Source organism: Phasianus colchicus, chromosome 19 (genome assembly GCF_987193195.1).
Source record: "Phasianus colchicus chromosome 19, bPhaCol1.hap1.1, whole genome shotgun sequence".
Lineage (NCBI taxonomy): Eukaryota > Metazoa > Chordata > Aves > Galliformes > Phasianidae > Phasianus > Phasianus colchicus.
The window spans coordinates 6255280-6279763 of NC_143454.1; the positions used below are offsets into that span (position 1 = coordinate 6255280).

Consider the following 24484-nt stretch of genomic DNA (forward strand, 5'->3'; position numbering starts at 1 on the left):
GAGGGAACAGCATCCATCCTTTGTTTATCCCTATCATTACCTCCACCTTACTCCTCGTGCACCCACCTCTGATTCTTGGAGGACATCCCTGCTCCAGGACATGGCTGTTGGAGCTGCAGAGCGGAGGCTGGGGGTCAGTAGGGCCATGCCCTTGGCTTCTGAGGAGGGCAGAGCTGCCGTGGTCCAGGCTCTTCCTGATGATTTCATGTGAGAGCTAATTAATGGCCTCCCCACGTCTCCATAGCAACTCCATGCTGTGCTCTTAGCCCTGATCCAAATGGGCATTCTGTACACTTCTGAAGCCGTAGCATCAGCATATTAATAAGATTTGCTGACGTCCTTTGCTTTCTGCCACATCGGCTGGGAGCTCTAAATTTGAATAACTTTTAAAAAGCACTTTTCTTAATCAGCTCCTTGTCCATTCTCTCATGTGACTTGAAGCAACTGATCCCATTAGTCTTCTGCATTTCGGGGCTAAAAGTAGGTAGAGTCTGTTCTACCTGCTGGTCTTTGCCATTCTTAGCCTTTAGGATATCTGCTGTCTGGTTTTTCTTTCTTTCTTTCTCTGTTTTTTTTTGGAAGCTCTAGCTTTCACAGAGTCACTAACTGCAGCAGGTGACAAGCATCTGCCATGAGTCACTAGGACCACCCCACTATTAGTCGGGATGGACCATCTCAGGGATTGCTTCCTATCTCCCACTTGTATGGGAGAAGGGAGTTGAGCTCCATTCTTATCCAGTCAGATGATGACTGCCCACATCTAAAAGTCTGAGGATCCCTTTTTTAACACTGTCCCATATAGCAACATTTACCAGCCATGCTGCTCAGTGATCCTAATGTTATAGGTGAAAGTACTCTCTCAGTGCAATCTAATTCTCCTCTATTAATTACCGTTCAATCTTACATTGTCTTGTAAAATATTTTTCTGGCCAGGTGGAGGACTTGGACATGACTACCTCAAAAGACCATTAATATCACTGCAGCACTGGTGTGGCCTCTCAGGAGTGATCTGAGCTACTGTCTCTTATCACAGCCAGAAGTATAGGAGATGGCTGCATTGCTTGCAGATCAAATACCCAAAAACAAATCCGTGAAATCTGTTTCTGGACCTGGTAGTCACAGGTCCTTCTTACCAGGTGAGGTTTGATGGGACTGAGCAGTGAAAGCAGACTGTGTGCTCTGTTTGAGGCACTACGAACATTTCACATTTGAAAGGTAGGGCATGAAAGTTTTCTTGTTATGTAACCTGGACCCAGACATCTGTTTCTGTCATCAAAAGCAGAGGAGAGTGTGGCCCAAGACACAGTTGATCACATTATTTGGTTTTGCTTTTCCTTTTTGTCTCTGACATACATTTTGAGCTCAAAACATTGTCTCATTGCACAATAGCTACATTTTCCTCTACTCTGAAGGACAAGAGAATTGATCCATGACATCTCATCTTCATTCCACCTCCAAATGTCATCCAGCCATGCTGCAACAGCCTTACTGCACAGAAGCTCCACATCAATGTTGTGATGTGCCATTATGCTTTGGTGGCATGTCACCAGATCAGGAACTCATGAGGAACTTCCTATGCTGACAGTCTATCTGTGCTAAATTTCCTTCCATATTCCTAGTCTGATTTTCAACACTCCAGCTTCATTATCCCAGCCATGGTGGAAATGCTTGTCCATGTAAGGCAACCCATCTCCAACCCCTCTGCTGCCTACAATGGCTTTGGTTATGTCTGGACAGCAATGATTTAAAGTTCTGTTGGTTCCCAGTGTCTTGTTTAAAGTTCCTGGTGTTGCCCTCCTTGCCAAAGCACAGTGCAATCAGGGCTGATCATGCCCAGGCATCGTTAGCAAAACATGAGAGCAGTCAATTTGATCTCTAACAGTCCCACGAACACCAGGCAAGATTTAGCTCATGTGTTGTTAGCTACCCACGAGATCTGAGATTTAATTGCAACTTCTCTAGCTGTTAGTCACTAGAGCTGGATACTTATCTCATAGGAAAGCAATTTATCAAATTAATTTCACTTTATATAAGCACATTCACTATTCCCAACCACGAACTGATCCCATCATTGAATGCAGACTGCATCTCAGGCTATAGGTTGCTCGTAAGCAGTAGTCAGTATTTTTGGAGTAATAACTATAGTTCTTTTTCAGTGTCAGCTCCTCAGGTCATACATGTAAATTAAACAGTATATTTGTATTCCCTGCTTGGATGGATGAAACTGCCAGGAACATTATTTTCACTCATAATTACTAATTTGACATTCATTTCCCATGAATACTCTTCACTATTTGCTTAAAACTAGCTTCCATGCATACCATTGCCAATGAATTTTCCCTCATTGGAAAACTGACATGGAAATGTCACAGCTATAAAGAAACGTTTGAATGGTGGGGTTCTATAAGCATGAAACTCTGCTATGCAAACAAGGACCATTCCAAAAAAAAAAAAAAAAAATCAAAAAACAAATGAACAAATTAAGAAAAAGGCAACCTTCAATCTCTTGCAGGGACTGATCAGTAAAGGCAGAAAGAGATCCCAGTGTGTGTTGGGGAAAACACAAAGTCACGAGTTACTACCAGCTGAAATGGATGAACGTCCCTAGAAACGTCTTTGTTGAATTCGCTCAGATCTTCTTCAGGCTCATGCAGATCCCCTTTTTGGTGGACACACAAGGACTGATGTGTTCTTTTATGACTAGGATTCTATTCTTTGTTTTCTTACTAACTAGACAGTTTCTTGTATGCCCTCAATCATTAGTTCCGCAGGAGAGTTCAGTGAATGTTTATTTTCCTTAAGGTATCCAACTCCTTCTCAGCTTTGATTTGCATCAACCAAAATCTCTCAAATTGAACAAAACCTGAAGCCAGACTTAATTGCCTAAGTCCCTGGAGTCGTATGAGTAACACCACAATGCATTTAGCTCTTTCCAGAAGAACTGATGTTATTCTAAGAATCCGCAAATAAGATCAAAACCTGCACAATTTGGAACTTGGCTGAACCACCATGTTAAATCTTGAGCCAGATCTGAATCTTGGGTGTTGGGTCAAGGCCTCCTGCTCAGCCCTGCTTTTCCACAGGATGCTCCTCCAGTTCTACAAGTCTGAAGGATGAGAGTTATTCCTTCTGAAAGGGCAGAACTGTCACTAGCAGTTTTGGCAAAGAATTTTAACTAAAAATAGTGAAATTAAGAGAAATAACCCACTACTCTCCTCCCATTGTGTTCAGGCTTTATCACCAGCTCAGCTGAGCCTACATTCATTCACTCTACCCTGTATTTAAAAAAAAATATATCCAAACACACATGCACACACACTGCAAAACTTTACACAGCTTTTGGTTATTTCAGGTTTTTTGTCTGTCTGATAACTCAACCCTTTTAAATCTTTTCCCTTTGTAAACTGAGAGCAGATTTTCGTGAGTTCTGGAGATACTGTAATAAAATTTTTCTCATCTGTTCTCTGTTTGGTTTTGTATGTTTGTTTGTTTGTTTGTTTTATGGACAAAGAATGTGAATGAAGGATATTCTTCATAGCCACAGATAGCTACATATCACCCATGTACCCCTCAGCATCTCCAGGATTCTTTGGAAATACATTTTCTTACCCTATGCTTTGGGTTTTTGCGGTGATGAGTTTCCCAGTGTTATCAGACATACCAGAACATAGGTTAAAAACCAAACTCAGGTTTGCTATTAATTAACTCTAGGTTTTCCAGCGTGAAATATAATTTTGACTTTCTCAATTTCAGGGTGTTCAGACACCTTAAAGAGCAATGACTCAGGAAGTTTTACAGAGGTTGAGCTCCGGCCTCTCTGAAGGCAACAGCAGCCTGCTGGCAGGCATGGAATGAAACGAAAGGAGACCTGACCATCCTTCTCCTCAGCAAGAGCTGACACTACCTCTGGTGAGAAGTCTTCCAAAGTGAAATTGCCAAAGTGAAGCCACCTCAGATCTGCATCCACCCTTCCACCTGCCGTGTCTTCTCCCCGATGAGGCCCTTGCTTTACTCTCAAAGGACTGCCATCACCTTCTGTCCTTCAGCAAAGCTCATCACGGGCTGGGTGAATAACTCAACATAAAGCTGGCGTAAATCTCAACAGGAGAAATATCTTTTATCTTTAACCATTTACTCCCACTAGGAATAATGGCAGTTCTTTTACATTTACATATAACTCTTTTTTGTTTGTTTGCTTTGATTTTTTTTGTCTCTTTGTCTTGGCACCTGCATAGCAGAAATCTTTACAGTTCATTACAGAAATTTGCCCCTCTCTCAGCTCCTCCCTTTATTTATTTACCCTGCTGCCCCTGAGGACTAGCAAGCAACACCTCCAAGGTCAAGAGAGAGTAAGGTGTTACTCTTTTATGACGGATTATAGAAATAACAAACATGCCTGACAGTTTTATACAGCTGCTAGAACGGGTTTAGTTTTCAACAAATGAAGAATTTCCTCTTTTTTTTTCTCTTTTGTATATTAATTACATTTTACAAATTTTGTTTTTCCCCCTTCTTTACTTTTTTCCCCCTTTTTCTTTCTTTCTTTTTACTTGTTTTTTTTTTTTTTCCCTTTTTTTTTTTTTCTCTTTTATTTTTTTACAGCAAAAGGATCAGTCACCAACGTGTCCCACTCAAAAGTCTGGGTTAGCAGAGTTTGGCTGTCATCTGGTCCGACTGTTTGAGGATCTCGGTGTTGTACAGGTCTAAAGCGTGGTTCACACGGATGATCTCACTGTTGGTGAGCTTCAGGCGGTGCTTGAGCATACAAGAGAACAGATCCAGCTGGGGCTTCCCCGGGGCCACAGGAGGTGCCAGTCTATTGATTCGGTCCCGAATATCCAGCAGCAAGAGCATGACGGAGGAGGAAGAATAGAACTGCCCACCTTGCGTGTACGACTGGTTGACCTGCTGCACGGCGCTGCGCAGAAGGTCAGCGTTGAAGCGCAGGCTGTAGCCGTACACCTGCACGTCCGAGATCTTGATGTAGAACTGGCGCTTGCTGGGGTCAGAAAGGTCCACGGGCCCTTGGCCTGTCTCGTTTCGCAGCAGGGAGGGCAGCCGTGTCCGGCTGCGTAGGTAGATGTGGACGGTCTCGAAAAAGGTTTTCCACCGGTTGCCCAGTAGCAGGGTCCAGTTGTAGCACTGGCTGTTTTGGAGGCGGATTTTCTCCCAGCGTGGGTAGCCGTACTCCCCAAAGGGCATGTTCCAGCCCTCGGAGTGACTCCCGCTGAACGGGTTGACATAGACAAAGAACATAGGGTCCAGGCTGCTGTTGCGCATCTGGCAGATGCGCATGGAGATCCCAATCACCATGTGGATGAAGTCCATCCTGTTCTTGTTGCTCTTCAAGGTGAGGGACATGCGTTTGCGCCACCTGGGGTCAAAGAAGGTGTCCAGGCGGATCTCGTTGCTGATGAAGGTGGTATGCACGTACAAGCGAGAGTCCATTTTCTGCAGCAGGTACTTCAGCTCTAGGTCCTGGAAGTCCAAGTCCGTCTCGAAGCTGATGAATTGCTCACTCCGCTCTGAGTCTACGTTCTGAGGCTCGCAACGGCCCCGATAAAGCTTATAGCCCTTGTTGCACGAGCCACAGAGAGAGATATTGGCAAGGCTGCACATGGCACAGCTGTTGTTGCCCCCAATGATGCAAGGGATGGGACGCTGGCACAAGCTGGTGCCACCGTGGCAAACACAGCTCCGCTGGCTTTCCAAAAAAGTGCCCCAAAACCCATTCTCATTGCAGTAGAGTAGGGACTGGACCCGGGTAAGCCATTCCTGTATTGTCCTGCAGGTAGGAATAAGAGAGGATTAGCATCATAGAGCCTCACAGAATCTTTGGTGTTGGCATCTTTCTACGGTCATAGTGCTTTTAGGGATATAACTGGAGCAGAGCTCTCAGGGCATTGATGCCCTGCTACAACATTTGGGAACTGTTCCAGGTTACTTCTAGGCTAAATCTTACATCTGGTGTTTATTCCTCCCACAGAGAACAAAAGCCCTCTAAGAAATAGCCATAAGTTAGCACTGATCATCTAAGGGCTCTCTCTTCATGCTGCTCTAAGAGCTGAGACTGGCTCAGCCTTCTGACAATGCTCCCATCAGCGTAGTGCTGAGAAAGTTCAACCATGGGAACAGAGCTGATAAAGCAGTGCCAGAGGCTGAACTGTTATCAGGTATTGCAGCATAACTCCTAGACTGGCGGGAGGCAGCCGCCCATCTCCATATCACAGGCAATTCCCTCCACTCCCCAAAAACAGATTCTGTAATGGGATGAGACAAAGCCAATAGTAACCTCTGCTCATGGTGCAGAGTGCAAAAACCAGCAGAGAAGAGTATGCAAGTCAGGGTGCACAGAGACCAAGCTGCTTGAATGGCTTCTCCTTTAAAAAATCTGCTGCTAATTCATCTCCTCTTACAGCCTCTCATCCAGCCACGCTTACCCATTCCCAAGTCCCACCACTCCCATCACTGCTCCATGACCACCCTCATCTCTGCATCCCACAGCCCTGCATTGGCTCCTAATGAATGACACCATAACCCACGTTTGCTTTTCATATGACCGCCCTGCAAAGCTGCCTCGCTGCCCCTTCTCCCCCCTCTCTGGGAAATCTCAGCACAGCAACTCCTTTCTCTGCAGCCTTCAGCAGAACGCCTTGTTCAGCCTCGTCCAGCTCCCTCCCCCCCTGCCTTTCCCTCAGCTAATGAATACTTCATTGTCTCTTCTGGGCAAAAAGTTCTTGGTAGCACTGCAGTGAGAGGACTGGCTAATGACAAATTAGGATTCAGTCCCTGTAGAACAGGAGGAGTGATTATGGACAGAGGCTCTCAGAGCTGGATTAGTGAAATTCATGGCACCTGCATCGCCTGACCTCCGAATAATCATTAAGCTGTAGGCTGTATCAAAGAAGGCATTAAATGATACAGCGGCAACGAACAGCAAGATGATTAGGGGGAGGGAGTGAGAGGAGGGATGAGAGTGTAAAACAGAGGAAAGCACTGGAAGGAAAGAAATAATCGAGGAGCAGAAGTAGAAAGGGAAAAAGAGGGGAAAATGTGCAGGTAAAAGGAAAAATAGGCGAGAAATGCAGAAGGCTTAGGGATGCTGAAACGAGCAATAACTGAAAGACAGAGGAATGGCAGGAAAGAAAAGAAGCACAAAGAAAACTGAGAAAAACACAGTGAAGAGGAAAAAACGAAGTGAATCATCACAAAAACTCAGAAGCCTTGAGTGCGGGAAGGGGCAATTTTCACGTTCCTCCTGTGGTACAGGGCTGTCAGGGTTGCCTCCCTGTGATCAGAGCTAGCATGAGCTCTCCTGCCAATGGAAAAGCCTGGTCCCTAGAAAAAGGGCCCAGGACATTGCCTGGCTTCTAGGGCAGCTCTGGTTGGAGCACTGCAAGTTTGAAGCTTTATGATACAGATTTCATATGCTGATAATGACATCGAGTTCTTAAGATGTGAGCTGTGCAGAAGGGATGCTATAAGAATTGGAGTAAGATGACCACATCCTATCCAGCTGGTGTGTTCTGTCCTAGGGAAGAAAAAAAAAGGAAAAAAAAAAGAGAGAAAAAAAGAGCTATTCTTCCTTCCTTATCTTTTACCAACTGTTGGTAGAGCAAAACAAAGGAGTTTTGGCTGATATTTTGCAATTGAAACTAGTAATTTCCCTGTTCCTCAGATCAACTTAGTGGAGGAAAGATGGAAGGAGATCTGCAGAAGGAAGTGTTCTGTGTGCGCGTCGTAGCGCTCAGCAAAGACACAAGTAGGACACAAGCAAAGAAAAGAACTACCCACCATCTGCTGATGGCAGCAATAAAGGATGTAATTAAATGAAAATGCAGAATCCAGGGCAGAGCTGGGCACTGGCTACAAGCATGACAATGGGAAGCATGATAGAGTGAGAGAGAGGGAAAAGCGGTAAAATACCCCATTTTATCCTCCAGCTTGGTCAGGGTAGGAATATACACAGAATCAGTCAGAGCCCATGGGCTGACAGGAGGCAACTCCTTGAAATACTGCCCTTGATGGCTCAGGCTCATGTGAATGTAACCAAGAGAAGACAGAAGGCAGCTGAAAAGAGCCGCTATTTGAGAGCTGAGAGTCAGTAGCAGAGTCGCCATTGACTTTTATTTTTATTATTTTCTCTTTCATTAAGCTGTCATCAATTTCTCTTTCTCTCCCTTAATATTATTGTAAGAGTTATTTTCCTTAATGTTTGCTACCTCTGCTAATTTAAATATAAAGTACTAGAGCATTTGAAACTAATAAAAAAGAAAACTGTCTACAAAGGTAACTGGAAGCAATTTTACATTCGACTTTAATATCTGATGCTCTGAAATGAAAATAATGACATCCAGGCAGAAGTGCAAGCATTAAGTTGCAATGGTTTCTCGCAGTTGCACACATGTCATGCAGCCTGGCAATGCTGGGGACTAGGAGCCAGGTGGTCGTGTTTCGCCATTTAAAACCTATTGCACAAGAACAACAACAACAAAACCCAACCACTATCCAGCAGAACAGATTCTTCTTTCTTTTTCCTTCTTTTTTTTTTTTTTTAATGTTCTCAATTGCAAGAACAAAGGTAGGAATTTAAGAAGTTCTCCTTTACAAGCTCAGCTTTCACTGTTCCAGCAGCACTAGCTGCTGTACAGGTAACTTTGGGCTTTCTGTACGGAGCAGTGAAATAGACATCGCTGTTTTCATTCTCAGCTGGGAGGAGTATTTTAACTAATGACAATATGGCTGGAGCCCAGAACACATATCAACCCCCTCCTTTGGTGTTATTTATATTTTACATCCAGAATTTGAAAATACCACTGTAGGTGCCCATTCAGTATTGAAGCTTTAACAACTGGGGAGTGGTTTCTTTTTTTAAACCAACAAACTTGGCAGCAAAGAGGTGCTTTAAGAAAAATATAAGCAAATATAGATATTTATATTTCCTTTTTTAGCTGTTACAAAAGGTTATGGAAAAGTTATCCTAATTGCAAAAATCCCTAATCTTCCTTTCTGTTGGAAACACCACCTCTTCCTTTCCCTGAGGGCAATGGACAGCAGTCCTTTTCTTTTTTTATGTTGCTTTTGAATATATAATGTGTATAAAAGAGGGAGAGAGGCTTGCTTTTAGTAGAACCTTTCCATCCTTTCAAAGCCACTGGCATGCTTGATAAGCATCTGTTGTTCTGTATGGTAACAATTAGAGAATTAGAGTATTTCCAAGCTATGTGAAAAGAGCAATGACATGCATACCTCTTCCACCACAGAGCTGTCTACTGAGCCCCTCCCCTGCCTAGCTACAAATGCAGAATGACAAATAAGAAAAGAAATGATAATATGCCTGGTGGTGTTGACTTAAACAAATCAAGCACATCAGTCAGTTAAAAAACCCAGCTGCCATCATCCATTTTGTCCTCCTTTCCCCAGATTCTGTAATACAAGTTGGAGGCTCCCTTTCTGCCTGGCTGACTTTTTAAAATAGAAGAGAAATGCTAAAGACATATTTAGCTGAATGCTTGGAGCAGTGTGGAGCTCTGCTCGCTGCTGTTGTGGCACAACTCAAAATAAAGCCTGGACTTGCTTGTGACTCCTCCACCCATCGTCTGGTTTATAGCAATGGGGCCAATTGGCAGAAATGGGCCAACTCCAGGAAGTTCTCCAAAGTCTTCTTTTCATAAACACTTAATAGATATTTCTCCTCATCCCAGGTAACACCATCTAGTCTTTGTCCAGAGACATGAAAATTTTGGGTAATTAAAGAGACCCGAAACCCTGGAAGAGTTTCCTGAGCTGCACCACAGTGAAACGAAAACTGAGCATGCATAGCAGCCAGTGGGCAGGATGATAACAGGACACAACAATCAGCTCATTTTCTCTTAAGTTTGAATATAAATGCAATAAAGGAGCTAAAACCCAGTTCTACAAATGTTAACCCGTCCTGACTACTTCCAGAGATGCATGGAAGGGGCACTTGGACTCTTTTTTTTTTCCCCCAACATTTTCAGTGTTACTTCATTCCAGAAAATGTAGAAACAAACAGCAACCAATATTTAATAAAAATCTACAGATTCAATTCTGCAAAAGTGTTGAGAAGCAAACAAACTTGGCCATAAGGCAGTGCTGCGAAGAGCCAGCAGGAGGTGACTATTGGATATCAATAGTTATTGTTGCCGTAATGGAAAATCTGCCCTTTCCACATGTAATAACATCACACGGCTTTTGGTCAGAGCCGGTTTCAAAGTTTTCCACCAAACCTCCATGCCAGCACATCCTCAATCAATTCACTCTGGCTGCAGGTCACCAAGCCCAGCCCTACCCCACAGCTCCCATCCCCACAAAGGATGAAGGTTACCTTTCTCTAGGCAGCTGGTGGTTGGGGTTGTGCCGACATCGGACACTGAGGCCGAAGAGTTTGCGGGCAGTGCGCTGGATCTTCTGGCGTTGGGCTTCCAAGGAGCTCTGCAGCAGTTTGTAGCGGTTCTGCAGGTCCCAGTCGTTCCCCCAGTGCTGGTGGATGCTCGCAATGGTCAGGAAGTGGTTGCTAGGTAGCCTTTTCATGAAGGATTTGAACTCATCTGGAACGCACAGGGAAGTGGAGAAATAGAACTAGAGGATGATCATGAAGTTACAAGGAGTTTCATGTGCAGGACGGAGAAGCAGCAAGGATGTATGGGGTGCTAAGCGCTCTGCTAAGGGGAGCTGATAGTCATTAACCCACTGGGCTGTTGTTTTGCCCACCACTTCCATTACTGCTCTGGTACGGGAAATGAAATCCATAAAATAATATAGTTAATGTGTACAGGGTGGAGAAAGACAAGACCACGTTCCCTGCAGCATGGGGGTATAGTCTGGGGACTGTGAACAAAAAGCAGGGAGCTGTAATCACCCTCAGCTTGAGTGCTCGTTTCAGTTGTTTTTCAGATGCTCCTAAAATGCCATTTGTTGCTGGAAGTCGAATCGCTTTGGCTGTGTCATTAGGAAAAAAGGGGGGAAAAAGGCTTAAGAAAATCCCCAATGAAATGGTTTGAGTTGTTCTAAAATGTCCCGCTCTCTCTTTTTTTTTTTTTTTTTTTAAAGACACTTCTTTTTCTTCATTTGGAGTTAAATGAGTCACTTAATGCAACAATGAAAACAAAATGAAATATTTTGCAGGGCTAAAGTCAGAAAAAAATGCATCAGTTTTAGCCAAAGGAAAAAATCTAACCAATCTAAAAATATGCTCTTAAATGTTATTTTGTGATTGTTTTATTTCTGTTTGATTTTGCTTGATAATAATAATAAAAAAAAACTTTATGTTAGATCTGGGTGTTGTTTTTTTTCTCCCATCACAGAACAGAAAATCTGATCCTTTTTGTTTTTATGACCATTCCTGTTTATGATCCTTTTTTTCCAAACCAAGTAGGATAGTTTGCTTAGACTCTGATTGCCAGGCTGGGACATCCTCATGTGGATGAGACAGATGGTTCCAACATCCTCAGTAGAAAATAGCCCATTTTTTGATACTAGTAAACTGTTTGGCACACTGGGACCTTGAGAAACTTGAGGAGTGGGCCAACACAAACCTCATAAAGTGCAATAAAGAAAAGCAGAAAGCTCTGCGCCAGGGCAGAACAGCCCCAACATCAGCACAAGCTTGGAAACAGCCAACAGCAGCTGGAATGGTCCCAGCTTTGCGGTGAGCACCGTGCTGAAGGTGGGTCAACACCATGTTCCCTCTGCCCTTGTGGCAAACTGCATATGGGGCTAAATCCAGTAGATTAGGAGAAGTAAATATTCCCTATTTCTTGGAACTCCTGAGGCTGCACATCCAGTTTTAGGGACACCCAATTAAAAATGAGTGTTGAGAAACTGGGGAGGGCACAGCTGAGAGCTATAGAGGTGGTCGAGGGCCTCGGCACAGGTCCTGCCAGGTCACGTGCAGGGATCTGCACTTCTTTAATCTGGTGAAGCAGAAGCCAAGGGGCAATCTAATGACACTTCTCAGAAAACAGTTACAAAGATGAAGGAGAGAAAGTCTTCTTAATTAGAGATAGATGATATAGCAAGGACACGATCTTGAGAAGTTCAAGCGACTTGTTGGAAAACTTCACTTGGAGGTAATGCAGTGCTGGAATGGGCTGCCCAGAGATGACGAAGAATCTCCTACTTTAGACTGGTGGACAAAACTACAGCTGACTGGATTTAGTGCTAGTGATGGTCACTGCTTCTAAGACAAGTTGGATCAAACCCCCATCGCAACCCACAGTGCATTGAGTGAAAAAACACAGCCTCCCTTTCCAGTAAGTTATCATTCTTCCTTTCCTCATTATTTAAAAATTTTATCTTCATCTCACTTTCAGAAGGAAAAGAGGAAAAAAAAATAAAAAAAAGCAAAAAAAGAAAGTTTGAAAAGGCAGCCATCTAAAAAGAAGAAATAATCCATAGTGTTACATAGAATTATCAAAGCAGATAATTTAGAGCCTATTGTACAAAGCTCGTATATGTGAATTCATAAGACTATATATATTTGCATAACAGTTTTCCTATTATTTAACAATCTGCAATTCATTCTTAACTGCTTAACAAAGGATATCTATGCATTAGTTGGTGGGATCATTATACAGACGGTAAATGGATGATCATGTCTTACTTGTCACACAGTGAAACTGAGCACCTAATAAAAATAATTATCACCATTGCGCTATCATGATCCACGGGATATCTGCTTGTCTTCTTCCCCAAAAGATAACTGGGAGATGCTTTTTTAATCATCCCTCAGCTTTTCACTCCATCACTAATGCTGCTTTCAGTGCCCTTCTCCTCCCCAAAAATGATTCTCTCCCGTGCAGTGGTCCTCTGAAACTATCATCATGTATAATTGCTTCTGTTGACCATGCTGATTACTCCTGGTACCTTTCAGCAGTAAAAGCCTTGCATTTGCTTCCCGCCCCTTATAAATCAATTTCCTCAAAAGCCTGTTTGTGCAAAAGACCAAGCTTTTTTCCCTCCGATGATGAATGTGCTACATTTTTCACAGAGACGGGTAAGGGAGAAATTTCGGTGCAGTGTGCACATTTTGATACTGCAGTGCAACGCTGGGGGAAAAACAAATGAGCAAAGAAATCTGGCAAACTAACAGCTGAACGGTGTTGTTTTTTAAAAAGGGGGAAAAAATAAAGAAAAAGAAAAGACTATCCAGAAAGTATTTCTTCATTATTTATTTATATTCTAGCCATCTCCAGAGGCCCCCCCAGCCAAGCTTGTGCTAAGCCTTGTACTTTTCTGGGAATAGTTCATTCTTAACCCAGAAGATCCCAATTCACTGATCAGGTTGTTTTCCTTTTGTTGCTGCTGTATTTATTGTTGCAGAGGATATTGCTGACGATATGGCTGGGACTACATCTCCCAGAATGCCCCACAGCCCTTTCTGCTGACTCACCCCACCGCTGGGCATGACTCATCACTGCAGGCAGTGCAGGTCCACAGTCCCACCTCTGGAGGAGCTGCTCTCCCAAATCACACCATCCATTTCTATCCCCCTGCATGATTTTTGCTTTATTTTTATTATTATTATTTTTGAATTGACGTAGGAACCCAACACAGATCAGAAACAGAATATAGATCTTTTAGGCTATCAGCATCTTCCTGCACAAATGTTATTTGCTTTCAGAGCATTCATGTGCTTTTCACCCCTCTTTATTGAGAAAGCCTTCAGATGTCATTAGAGATTTTTCTTCTGCTGTTCATTATAAAGAAAATCCTCCAGTTATTGGGAATTTTTATTAAAACAAAGAAGCCAAACACTAGTACTATAGTCTTTTGTGACAGCAACTTTCATCTCAAAGGATGAGTTCACACATGATGCAACAAAACGATGAACGAGATGCAGCAGCTTTAAACATAGAGATAATCACTCCATCTAGCCCTGAAAAGCCTCCAGTACTGGGCGGAATATGGCCACAGCGCAGCAGAGAATTGCACTGCAATGTGTCACTTTAACATGGCAAATGAAAAACACCCTTTCCTGTTGAAATCTCAAGGCAAGGGAGACTGAATATAATTATCTATTGCAGTCTTTGCTTAGATCAATTGCAACAAGTGCCCAGTGCAATAGTAAAGCAGTCACTGGGGGACTGTAATTCTTTGCTCTCCATAGGGCAAACCGTCAATGTGTCTGGGTTAGAACCCCTGGAAAGGGATTTGATGAGTGGTGGCCAATGTATGGCTCTTGAGCAGCTTGTGGGGAATTCCCATACCAGAGGTAGCAACAAGTAACGTGGGTTTTGTACAGTACTGAGCTAGCAGAGCTCAGTCCATGCTTTACCCTCCTGTTCCCGCTCCATCCATAAATCTGCAGAAATAACCTGAAAACCACCGAGCCCTTCTGCTACTAGCCTGCTTCTGGAACTGCCTCAGACTGTGGATCTCCATAGTATGTGCCCTGCAGCTGTCATCCAGGTGGTCGTCTATCAACCTTGGGCCACTGGCTGCTGCTTGGACTGCTCTCCCAAACACGAGGCTGTTTCGTCTCGTGTTGCATGAGAAATGTAGCAGCCTTCATTATGGCTTTTGCCAGCATCACAGAATCAAAGAACAGCTTGGGTTGGAAGGGACCTTAAAGATCATCCAGTTCCAACCCGCTCAGCATCGATGCACTGACACTGACAGCACTGGAAGAAAGCAGAGGAGGAAGAGAAATGTTCACACCAACAGACATCAGTGCTGTAGGAGAGAGAAGTCATTTTCCCTTCTCTCTGTCTCAAATGAGGTGTCATCTGGCCTGTGCTCTCCCCGTGAATTGCCTTTCACCAAAGCAGAATAAATCATTCATGCAAATCTGAAAAGCAATTTCTGCATCATTCATATTGTGGAAGTTTCTCTGTAGGGCTATTAAAGAGAGATTCTGAGCTGGTTTGGATTGAAAAATCAGATTTTTAATTTAAAAAAAAAATCTTCTATGGAAAATATCTCTTACACATATCATTATGTGCAGTGTGTGTCTTATATGTACATGTATAGAGAAAAAAACAAGAATCCCTCACAATCAAGATCATACTTTGGGGTTCGAGATCATCTATTTTTTATCCAGACCGTAACACCACACTGGGGAAGAAAATGATTCTCAACTAGTATAGTTTGTTTGAAAGAAATCAATTGGAAAACGTGTTTTCCTTGGTTACCTGAATTCTCCAGATCTTTATAGGCTTCTGTCCAGGTCTTGGCCATGTTGGCTAGAGTGTACTCCATGATCTGGATGTCGGTGATGGGGCAGTTGCACTGTGGGAACTCCTCCGCGCATTGGCAGCCACATTGGCTGTTCCGACAGATGTACTCGCCCTCCCCATTGCACATGATGTAGCTCAAGGCAGACTGGACAAACTTCTCTTGTAGGTACTGGGGGAAGATGATCTGGAGACCTGGAAACGAAGCACGAATGTAGGGGGAAAAAGAAAAAAGAAGAAAAAAAAAAGGTCATTTCAGGTATCTGCTCTGCTTTCAAAACCTGTTTCATTAACAGCTTGGGGAAGTGATACTGATGAATTAAAAGCTGTTGGGAGATTTCTCTCAGCGCTGTCATGGGTAAGGAAGATGGTTAGAAAATATACACCTTGGGTGCAAGCAGTAGATGAGCTGAGATCAGTTCCCCTCTTCCTCCCAGTCCTGGATCCCACTATGGTGTGAAGCAGCTGAGAGCAAAGCCTCCCTTACCCCATGTATTGGTTTTTATGCTTTGCAGCCAAGCACTAGCTCAGAAGTGATGAGCATCATGCTGTTCTGGGAGAGGTTTGATACCACAGAAACAAAAACTATGCACTGAAAAAAAAAAAAAGAAAAAAAAAAAAAAAAAGACGAGAAAGGAAAACAGAAGAATGGAAAATAATATGGGGAGGGATTTCTAAAAGAGCCTTGCAGAGTTAAGTGCCCAGCTCCCACAGCATAAATACAGGAGCCGGGTACCTGACTCTTTCCAGCTCACTCCCTGCTAGGAGGGCTACTCGCCAAATCCTATAAAAGTGCAAATGGATTTAGTGCCAGGGATTTCAGTGGTGCTCGGAACGTTTACATTAGCTGAGAGATCAATCCCCAGCTCTCTTTCTCTGCAGCGAGTGTTTGTGCATCCATCCATCTGTGCAGGCACACGTGTGGGCGGATGCCTGCTCGGGTACCCGAGGACGTGATGGCAGTTTCCCTGCGTGCCCTGTGTACAACACAAAAGCCTTTGCAGCCTCTCCTCCTCCGGCCGCCATCTCCGGGCTCCCTGCAGACAGCCCTGGGGCTTTTGAGGACTCACAGCTGTTTCCCTGCGCCGGGGCTGTCAGCATCACTCAGGGTGTGTGAGGCAGGGAGGGAGGAGGCCCGTGGGCTCATCCCTTGTAAATGGCCCAGGGATGGCAGAGTGGCAGAGAGGAGTTTATGGCTCGAACAGCAGCGCTGAACTCCAGCGCAACGAAGGCGCGCGGGTCAATTACCCATCTGTTTGTGTTTCTGCGGCGCTGAATTACCGTATCCATTGCTGACAGCTCATTGGAGTGGAATGAAAATAAGGCAATAATTCAGAGGGTGAGAGCGTGCAGGAAGGGCAGGAAGGGCCATGCTGACGTCCAGGAGTTCAGGCCCACCTCTGTGCTGGGTCTTGTTCACCTCAGGCCCCTGAGCACCACACAGCCCACTGCCCTCTGGTTTCACACAGATGCCTCAGCCTTGGCAGGGTCCCCCAGGCCCAGGGGCATCAGGGGGCAAGGGGAACCACGGGGACATCCCTTCTCCCCCTGCTGCTCACCATGCCCAGTGGCAGCCCTGTCTGACCCTATTTGCAGCTGGGCTCAGAATGGTGGCAGCTGCCAGGCGGGATGAGCACGGGGCAGAGCTCAGCTTGTGACATGAGGCAGGGCTTCAGGCTGGGCCTTAGGAGGGGAGGGAGCATGCACGAGGCTGAGCAGATTACAGCATCTCTGTAAACATCATAGAGCTAGTCTGAGGAGGATCAGGGCATCAGCAGCATTTTGAGGTTTCTTTGCTCTTTCCTGAGATGTATCCGAATTAAAAACATAGCTTTCCTCCTCCTGACTGCAAGAAGGGCTGATGTTCAGGCTCTTTTAGGGATTTATCTGAAGCAGCCACCGCAGAAGGATGATCTCTTTTCAAACCTTCACACTGACATTAGGGATGGTTCTTTCTGCCAGGCTCCGACACTGAGGAATTGGAAAGAAAGCACTGAGCTGTTGGAGAACTGAGACCTACAGAAGAAGGTTGGAGAGCCCGAAGGCTGCTGCACTCCCTGAGCTCTCACGCTCACCGAAGATAGGGCTGGGCTCCTCGCTGTGCACTGACCCTATTTATGTATGGTCCAAGTCCCGTGAATAAATCTTTCCACTTTCTGCTTCACGGAGGACCAACCTGCCCTGGCCTCAACCTTTGAATATGAAGCTCAAAAGCCCACAGGCTCTTCAGCTCACTGTGTTTTCTGTTTGAATTTTAACTCAGATAAGAGCACCAACATGCTGTCTGGTTCCAGCTACGAACGGCACAGGCTTTGCAGACTTTTTCTGGAGTGGAAAGGTGTGAAAACAAGCCAGTAAAGATGCAGGGAAACCACTTTCTATTGGAAAAGACATATGCAATGTGTCCCAGCATATGCAGAAACACGAATAACTTGTAATCTCCAAAATAAAACTCATGGTCACATCCCACACTGCAAATATTTGATTTTTGTTTGTGAAATCTGTGGTCTCTGAAAAATGTTTCCAAGACAACCTCTTATAAGAAATAATTTCATTTTCCCACGGCAGTGTAAATGACCCTTTGTTTAAGTGACAGTCAGACTCAGCAAAGCACCTGTATAAATACTTAACTTCAATGGGGCAAGGAGTTCTGCTGAAATCCGTGCAGATAATTGTAGCACTTAACAAGAAGCACATAAATACGTGTTTAGGCCTGGAACACATTAACACACAAATCCAACCACCCACTGAATCATGCATGTACCTACTCCAAACTCAGAACTCAAGCAAATGCACGACAGAAATTACATGTTATTTAGAGATCTTCAAGCCAAAAGTTTCCTTGCAGAAAAAAACCTCTGCCAGCCTCAGCCCTAACAAAACAACTCACGGTGCTGTATCATTTCCCTAGGTATTGTCTCTGACTCCTACAAACATGCAAATAAGTTGCTATTTATTCCCTCATTGTCATCTACTGATTAATCCCGTCTCAGCAGCCAAGCAGGGATCTGACCTGGCCTTAAAGACTGGGATCATGAACCAGTATCATGAGGTGAACACCTCAGTGCAAGCCAGGTGCACAAGGAATTGGCTCTTTCCTTCATGGCAGCCCTGGGAGCTGACAGTGCAGGAAGAAGGCATGTTTGCTGGTGACTACTGATGGGGAAAATGCCTTGGTTTTGAAGATATCATTGGTCAGAAGGGGGAATTCTGAAGTGTAAAGTTCCTCTTTAAAAATAAAGAGGAGCACAGGTTTGGTATAGGTTTGGCTTTGAAAAGTGCAGGCAGAATATGAAGTGTCTGACAAGGGAACATGTCCTTAATTCACCTAAAAAATCTATTAGAGAGAGATGTTTGGCTTTGGACTGCATACAAAAGGCTTCCTGCATTAAAAGAGGTAAATTTCCCCTGCTCTAAATTAGAGCTATTTGAAACATTTTCCATAGAAGAGTTCTCTGTTGAAAATGCAGTTTCATTGAAGCATTTTGTGAGAACATGTTGACTCAAAAAGCACTTTTGACAGGGAAAGGTCTAAGTGTGTTTTTCATACTTCCCTCATTTTGTTTCAGCTGAAAAGCTGAAATGTTTTCGTTGTCATTACAGCTCTGCCCATCTTGGTGAAGACTTCAATATTAATTGTGACGTGAATTTTAATATTCCATTACCATATTTGATGTAACAAACTACCCAATGTGCAATATCTCCTGATTAATGTTGCAGTGTTTAAAACAGCACAGGGATTTTACCTTGTTGAAACAGTGCCATGTTGCAATATAGACAGAGATGGTCAGACTGCCCAAGCAGCCACCTCTGGAATTTTAATTCTGCAGAACTTTTCTGACTGTTGTTTTTTTGCACTCTGATTTTCTGGTTTCAGCCCATCAATGTTTGGCAGGAAGCAGAAATTCCTGTTTTCCCACTCATTGTTATAGAGGTCCATGTTACTACAGGTGTTGGGCCTCGTGCTATATGTGCTGTCCAGTCCTTCCCTACACCTCCAGGCTGGCTGACCTCCCCAAACCCTGCATGGAGGTCTGGAGGTAGCTCTGGGCTCAGCCACCGAGCCCAAATGGGCACATCTTTGAATACATGACTCTTATGCCTGGGCTGCAACGAGGGACAGAAATCCTCCCTGTCATGAAGATGCTGCTCTTTTATTGAGCCAACCTCAGAGCCAGAGCAAAGGTAGTGACATGGATTTCTGTCAGCAGCTCTTGCTTGGCTGCTAATCAGATCGGAGGAGACTCGGTCACGATCCATTACCCACAGTCCTGTGACTAATTCTTAATGAGGCCTCTCAGAGCAGAGAAAGGATCCTGGGTAATTATCCCAAGAGCCACTCTCCAGATTAGAAAGAAAACACTCAGGTGTAGCTTTAAAGGTCACTTTGTCCTATTAAGAACAGCTTTCGCCTTCCCTCCTTCCATCACTGTCTCCCTTGGATTGGGTCTGACCCCTGGGTTTTGCCGTGTAACTCCATGAAACCCAATTCTTGTTGACCATGAGCTCCTACTGCCACATCCCTCTGTCTGCTGCCTTGCCCGCCTTACCTGCCCTCTCTCTACTAAAATTCCCCACTTCTTTCTTCTCCCTTCCAGCTATCTTGCTTTTTCTCTTTCTTTTAGGATCAGACAGCCAACAGATATCTACTGATTTACTTACTTACCCACTTGTCTGCCCATGAACCAAGCTGTCAGTCTATTTAGCTCTTTACTTACTTAGCTGATGTGTCATTCTTCGGATTTCATTACCAACAATCATCACCACAGTATACAAAAAGCCTCAAATTGCTTATTGTTAATTAGGTTAAGTATCAAAATTCAGTGATTTCAAGAATCACAAGAAAAGTGAAAGCAACCTGCCTATTATTTTTAAGGGCAAATAATAACAACAATAATAATATGACTCAGTAAATTAAACCCAGTTTCTTTGAAACCAAGATTAAAATAGCACTCGCCAAATTACACTTAAAGCTGAGGATGTAATGTAGCCCATTCATCTGAAAAATTAGAGTTTGTGCAAGTACAAAGATTCCAGAAATAAAAACATCTGGGCAAATGAGCAATTAAATCCCACATCTCCTTCGTTTATAAAAAAAAATAGGAAATAACCTCAGGAAATTATGCACCCATTGAATTTTCTCCTTCTACCGAAGTTGACTATTTGATAATCAGCATGCTTTATTTTATTTATTAATTCAGTTGTGACTTCTGACTGTAGACTTCTGGACTTGTTCCCCAGGTGGGACTGAAGCCATGGCTTCCAGCCTCCAAATAAAACTTCCGTGATTTTTCCCAAAGATTATCTTCGTTAGAAAGTCCCAAAAATTGATCTGCACAGCTCTTCCACAAATAATCAGTTTGAGAGGGTGTATGGGAACTGCTGAATCACAGCCTGAATCTCTGATTGATCACCTGAGGCGAGCAATGCGTCAGCCACAGGAGCACAGGTGAAGGCAATTCTCCTGTGCTGCCAGAAGGGGTGGAGCCTGGCTCCACTTCTGGACCCATTTAAGAGCTGACTACCAATGGGGAAGGATCTCTGATGGAGATTCCTCCTTTGGAGTTTTACAGGACACAAGAAAGCATTCTATCTATTCTCTTTTGGTATAATAACTGCTTAGCCAAACTCTCTGGTATATTTCATAGTTATAACATCTGTACGTTCATTGATTATACAGAGGGACAAAGTGAGATGTGGGCAGTATGCCCCATCAATATTAATGGAAAAAGTGACATTTATTTGTATTGCTGTATGCGTAATCCACAGAAATCTGTCAAAATTCAGTACAGAAGGGGACACCCAGTTTCTTTGCTCGGGCCCAATCTGCAGTTTCTTCCACCTTTAGCTTAGCCCTGTTGAGCCCTAATCCTGTAGGGAACTTGAACCGCAGAAGGTAATCACAGCAAACAGGGAAAATAAAATAAAAAAAAAGTCAACCCTCTCTCATTGCATCCTCCACTCCGTGCCCTGATTGCCCCTCTCCCTTCTTCCTGTGTCCTACCTTGCAGGTGGAGTTTGCTTTCAGTGCTTTGCAGAAGGACAGAACTCACAGAGTCCAGATTGTCGTAGCTGTTACAGCCCAGGGGGCCAGTCCGAGTTTCTGTTACCTGCAGAGGATGTAGAAAAGAGAGAACAGTGTTGCCTTTGGTTCCAGCACCACGTCTTCTCCAGGCAGGTTCAGACTTTGTGATATGTTGACCCATTGCCACCAGCTGATGCAATCCAAAACTCATCTTATGTAATTGAGAAAATATGCTCCTCACAGGACAGGCATAGCTAATGCTTGAAGCACCCATGTGCTGGAAGGAACAGAGTGACTTGTGCCTGCTTTTCTTATGGAACAGCCTGTTATTCTGGGCTTGGAAATGAGGAGGATCTCCAGTGCAGAACACCAGAAGAGGAATTATTCCCTGGCTTCTTTTAATGGAAAACAAGATGCAAGATGGATTGCCAGCCTGCAATGGCACCTAGTGCTCCCACAGCATATGCACACACCATCCTCATGTTAAGGATAGAAGGAGGCACAGATGACCTGCAGTGCTGCTTCTGTGGCTGTTGCTGTTGGTTTCCAGCCATGGAGGAGAGCTGCCCTTCCTGAATTCGCAGAGGGTGATTATCTGCTGTCACTGTTTCAATATCTCAATCCGATTTCCCATCCAGGAGGGAACAGACTCAGCCATGAGACACCACAGAACAATAATAAGAGCTGAAACCTTTCAGAAATGGCTAACAATGACAACTCCATCCACATTCACCTTCCCTGGAGTGAACTCCGCAACAATAAAATCCCTCCCCAGTAGAGGATGATTGCTTTCAGAGAAGGCAGCCTTTGTCTGCAGAGCCATTTTCCCTATTTTGTATGCTCTGAGCAGCTCTCCATCCTTCCTGCTCCAACCCCCAAGCTGTCTCTCAGTCCATTTCATTCCAGATGCCTTGGTAATGCCACACTCAGTTTTTCACCTTTTCTTGCAGTGAGTTCATCAGAGAGATGTTTATCAGTCCTCTAGCCACCAGGGGAAAATATTCTTGGGTTGCATGGGTTGTCCACTTCACAGACCTGCCTTTCCCATTTTCATTGCTGTTCTGGGTTATCTGTTCCCTCTCTTCCTTCCAGCAGTCACTGCCACACGTAGTGGAAATCTCCTAGCCTACATAACCATCACACTGAATTCCCACCTCTTTCCAGACATTACTTGTCTCAGCAGTTCAGTTCAGAATTTCTGCTTCTTGCCAAACCCCTGCATTATTGGTTTGGGAATATGTAGCTAGATACAGTACCTTGATTGCTCCGGTAGAGATCTGGATCTCGTGGAGTCTCCTCATGGTGCCATCACGGTCTACAAAGTAGGAGGAAGCGAGCTGGTGCAAAGCTTCCACGCTCTGGGTAGCGTTTCCTGACTTCCTGTCGAGGCGACTTTTGTCCATGTACATGGTCAGGGCCTCCTCTCCTGCAGTGAGAAGAAAAAGAGCTGCCAGCAGGGCCAGAAGGCTGCCCGGTAGGACAGACAACATATTTCAGGAGCTGGTGTAAAAGATCCTTATAGGTCACTTCCAACTTGGGATGTTCTACAATTCTATGATTCTATGATATCCTATTTTATACCTCTAGGAGGAAAATATTGACACAAAACACTTATTAGATGGATCCACCTTTTCTCATCAGTATTAAGGAGCTAGAACCTCCTTCTCTATTCAGCCAGTACATCCACTAGATCATACATCAGCTCTGCTTAGTTCAGTAGATGATACTTTGGATGTTTATCAGTCAGCAGAGCATCAGCACAACAGATGGAAAGGATTCAGACCACTTGGCCAACGCAAGGAACGCTTTTCTCTATAGGAAGTGCATCTAGAATGATGCATGCCTGGCAGGAGCAGAGGCTATTTATGCAATTCTCTACAGTGGTTTCTAGCAGAAATAAATGATTTAAGTTGCATATAGGTGGGTACAGAAGACAAATTAATACTGAATGTACCTGTTTATCTTCCAGTGGCCATTGAAAAAGGGTAAGGATGGAGGGGGTGTGAAGGGGAGAAATCAGAGGAAAGATAAAATGAGAAAGTTAAGCTAAACCAAGTCTCCTTTGTGCTTTGCTTCCCGTCCTAGTGTCTCTTTTGGTGAATTCAAGTAGGGAGAGATAATGTGTGGGGTAAGGGATAGCAGGTGACTTTGAGCCAGTAAGCACAGGGAGTTTGGTAGCGAGGCAGTTAGATCTGATAGCACCAGGCATCCTGAATGTTATCAGAAACATGAATCTAAAAGATATATGAAAAGGACAGAAAGCCGAGAAGTTATATTTACTTCAAAGTTCAATTTGTGCTACGTGAGCTAAATGAAAATCCATCAGAGGCATAGAATACCATCCTGTCTCCTCAACGTGTGAAGCTCTGATTTTAGTAAATGAAAAGAATAGATGCTGAAGGTAGTAATGTGCCATTTCTACATAGCTTTCTGATGGAGGTTTGATAGATGAGCCACTGATGAATTCATCGCCCCTGGAAATGATGGCCTGGTCAGAAAAAAAAACCCTCATCACTACTTCTTAGGCCAAGAAATATTTTGCTCTTCAGAATTTTTGCAGTATTTTTCGTCTGGTGATTAGCTGAAATAGTTTGATTTGTCCAAATTTTTTTTTTTAATTTCATAAAAAATAAAAAAATTAAAAATTTAAAACGCACACAAAAACAAAATAACAAAAAAAAAACCACAAAACTTTGTAATCCCTCCCCTTTTTCTGGACATGTTCCAGATCTTATCTGGAAACCAAATGTGTGAATTAAAACAGATTCTGGCTGAAAATCAAAATATTTTTATTGGATTTTATTGTTTTTTTTTCCTAGCAATTGATACGTCAAGGATTGAGAATTTGGCTTTGAGATGAAACGTGGAAATTTCTGATGGAACAAAGATACTTTTCATCAAAATAATGGATTGGTTGAAATCTTGTAATTGGCTTCATGAGAACATAGTGGAGAAGTTCAGCATGTAGTGCTCATTCTTTCATACTCTTATATATTATCTTATATATTAACTTGTTGCAGAAACAGCACCATCATTATTGACTCCCAGGAAAATATTTTTCCTGGAAAATGACCAGGCTCTGATCTCCCTTTTCACTTTAAACATCATTACGCATTGAACAACGCATGGAGCCCTTGGCAGGGATCAAGGCTCTGCCGCATCCACACGAACAGCACAAAGTTCCTGTCCTGGAGGACTTAAATCCAAGTATCCAATGAGACACAACTGGCGCATATAGCAAACACTCAGGAAAGCACAGAGC

The 24484-nt window shown here is 43.8% G+C and overlaps 1 protein-coding gene across 1 annotated transcript in view; it reads right to left on the reverse strand.

The window, feature by feature from the left end:
• Positions 1-4590: 4590 nt before the first annotated feature.
• BRINP1 (BMP/retinoic acid inducible neural specific 1) overlaps positions 4591-24484 on the reverse strand; it is a 79160-nt gene continuing 59266 nt past the window's right edge. Inside the window, exons 4-8 of the mRNA XM_090121285.1 lie at positions 22479-22648; positions 21202-21307; positions 15156-15392; positions 10349-10571; positions 4591-5785 (exon numbers count right to left, since the gene is read on the reverse strand). Of these exons, the coding sequence (XP_089977411.1) occupies positions 4645-5785; positions 10349-10571; positions 15156-15392; positions 21202-21307; positions 22479-22648 (1877 nt within the window). The 3' untranslated portion in view covers positions 4591-4644. The remainder of the gene's footprint in view (positions 5786-10348; positions 10572-15155; positions 15393-21201; positions 21308-22478; positions 22649-24484) is intronic.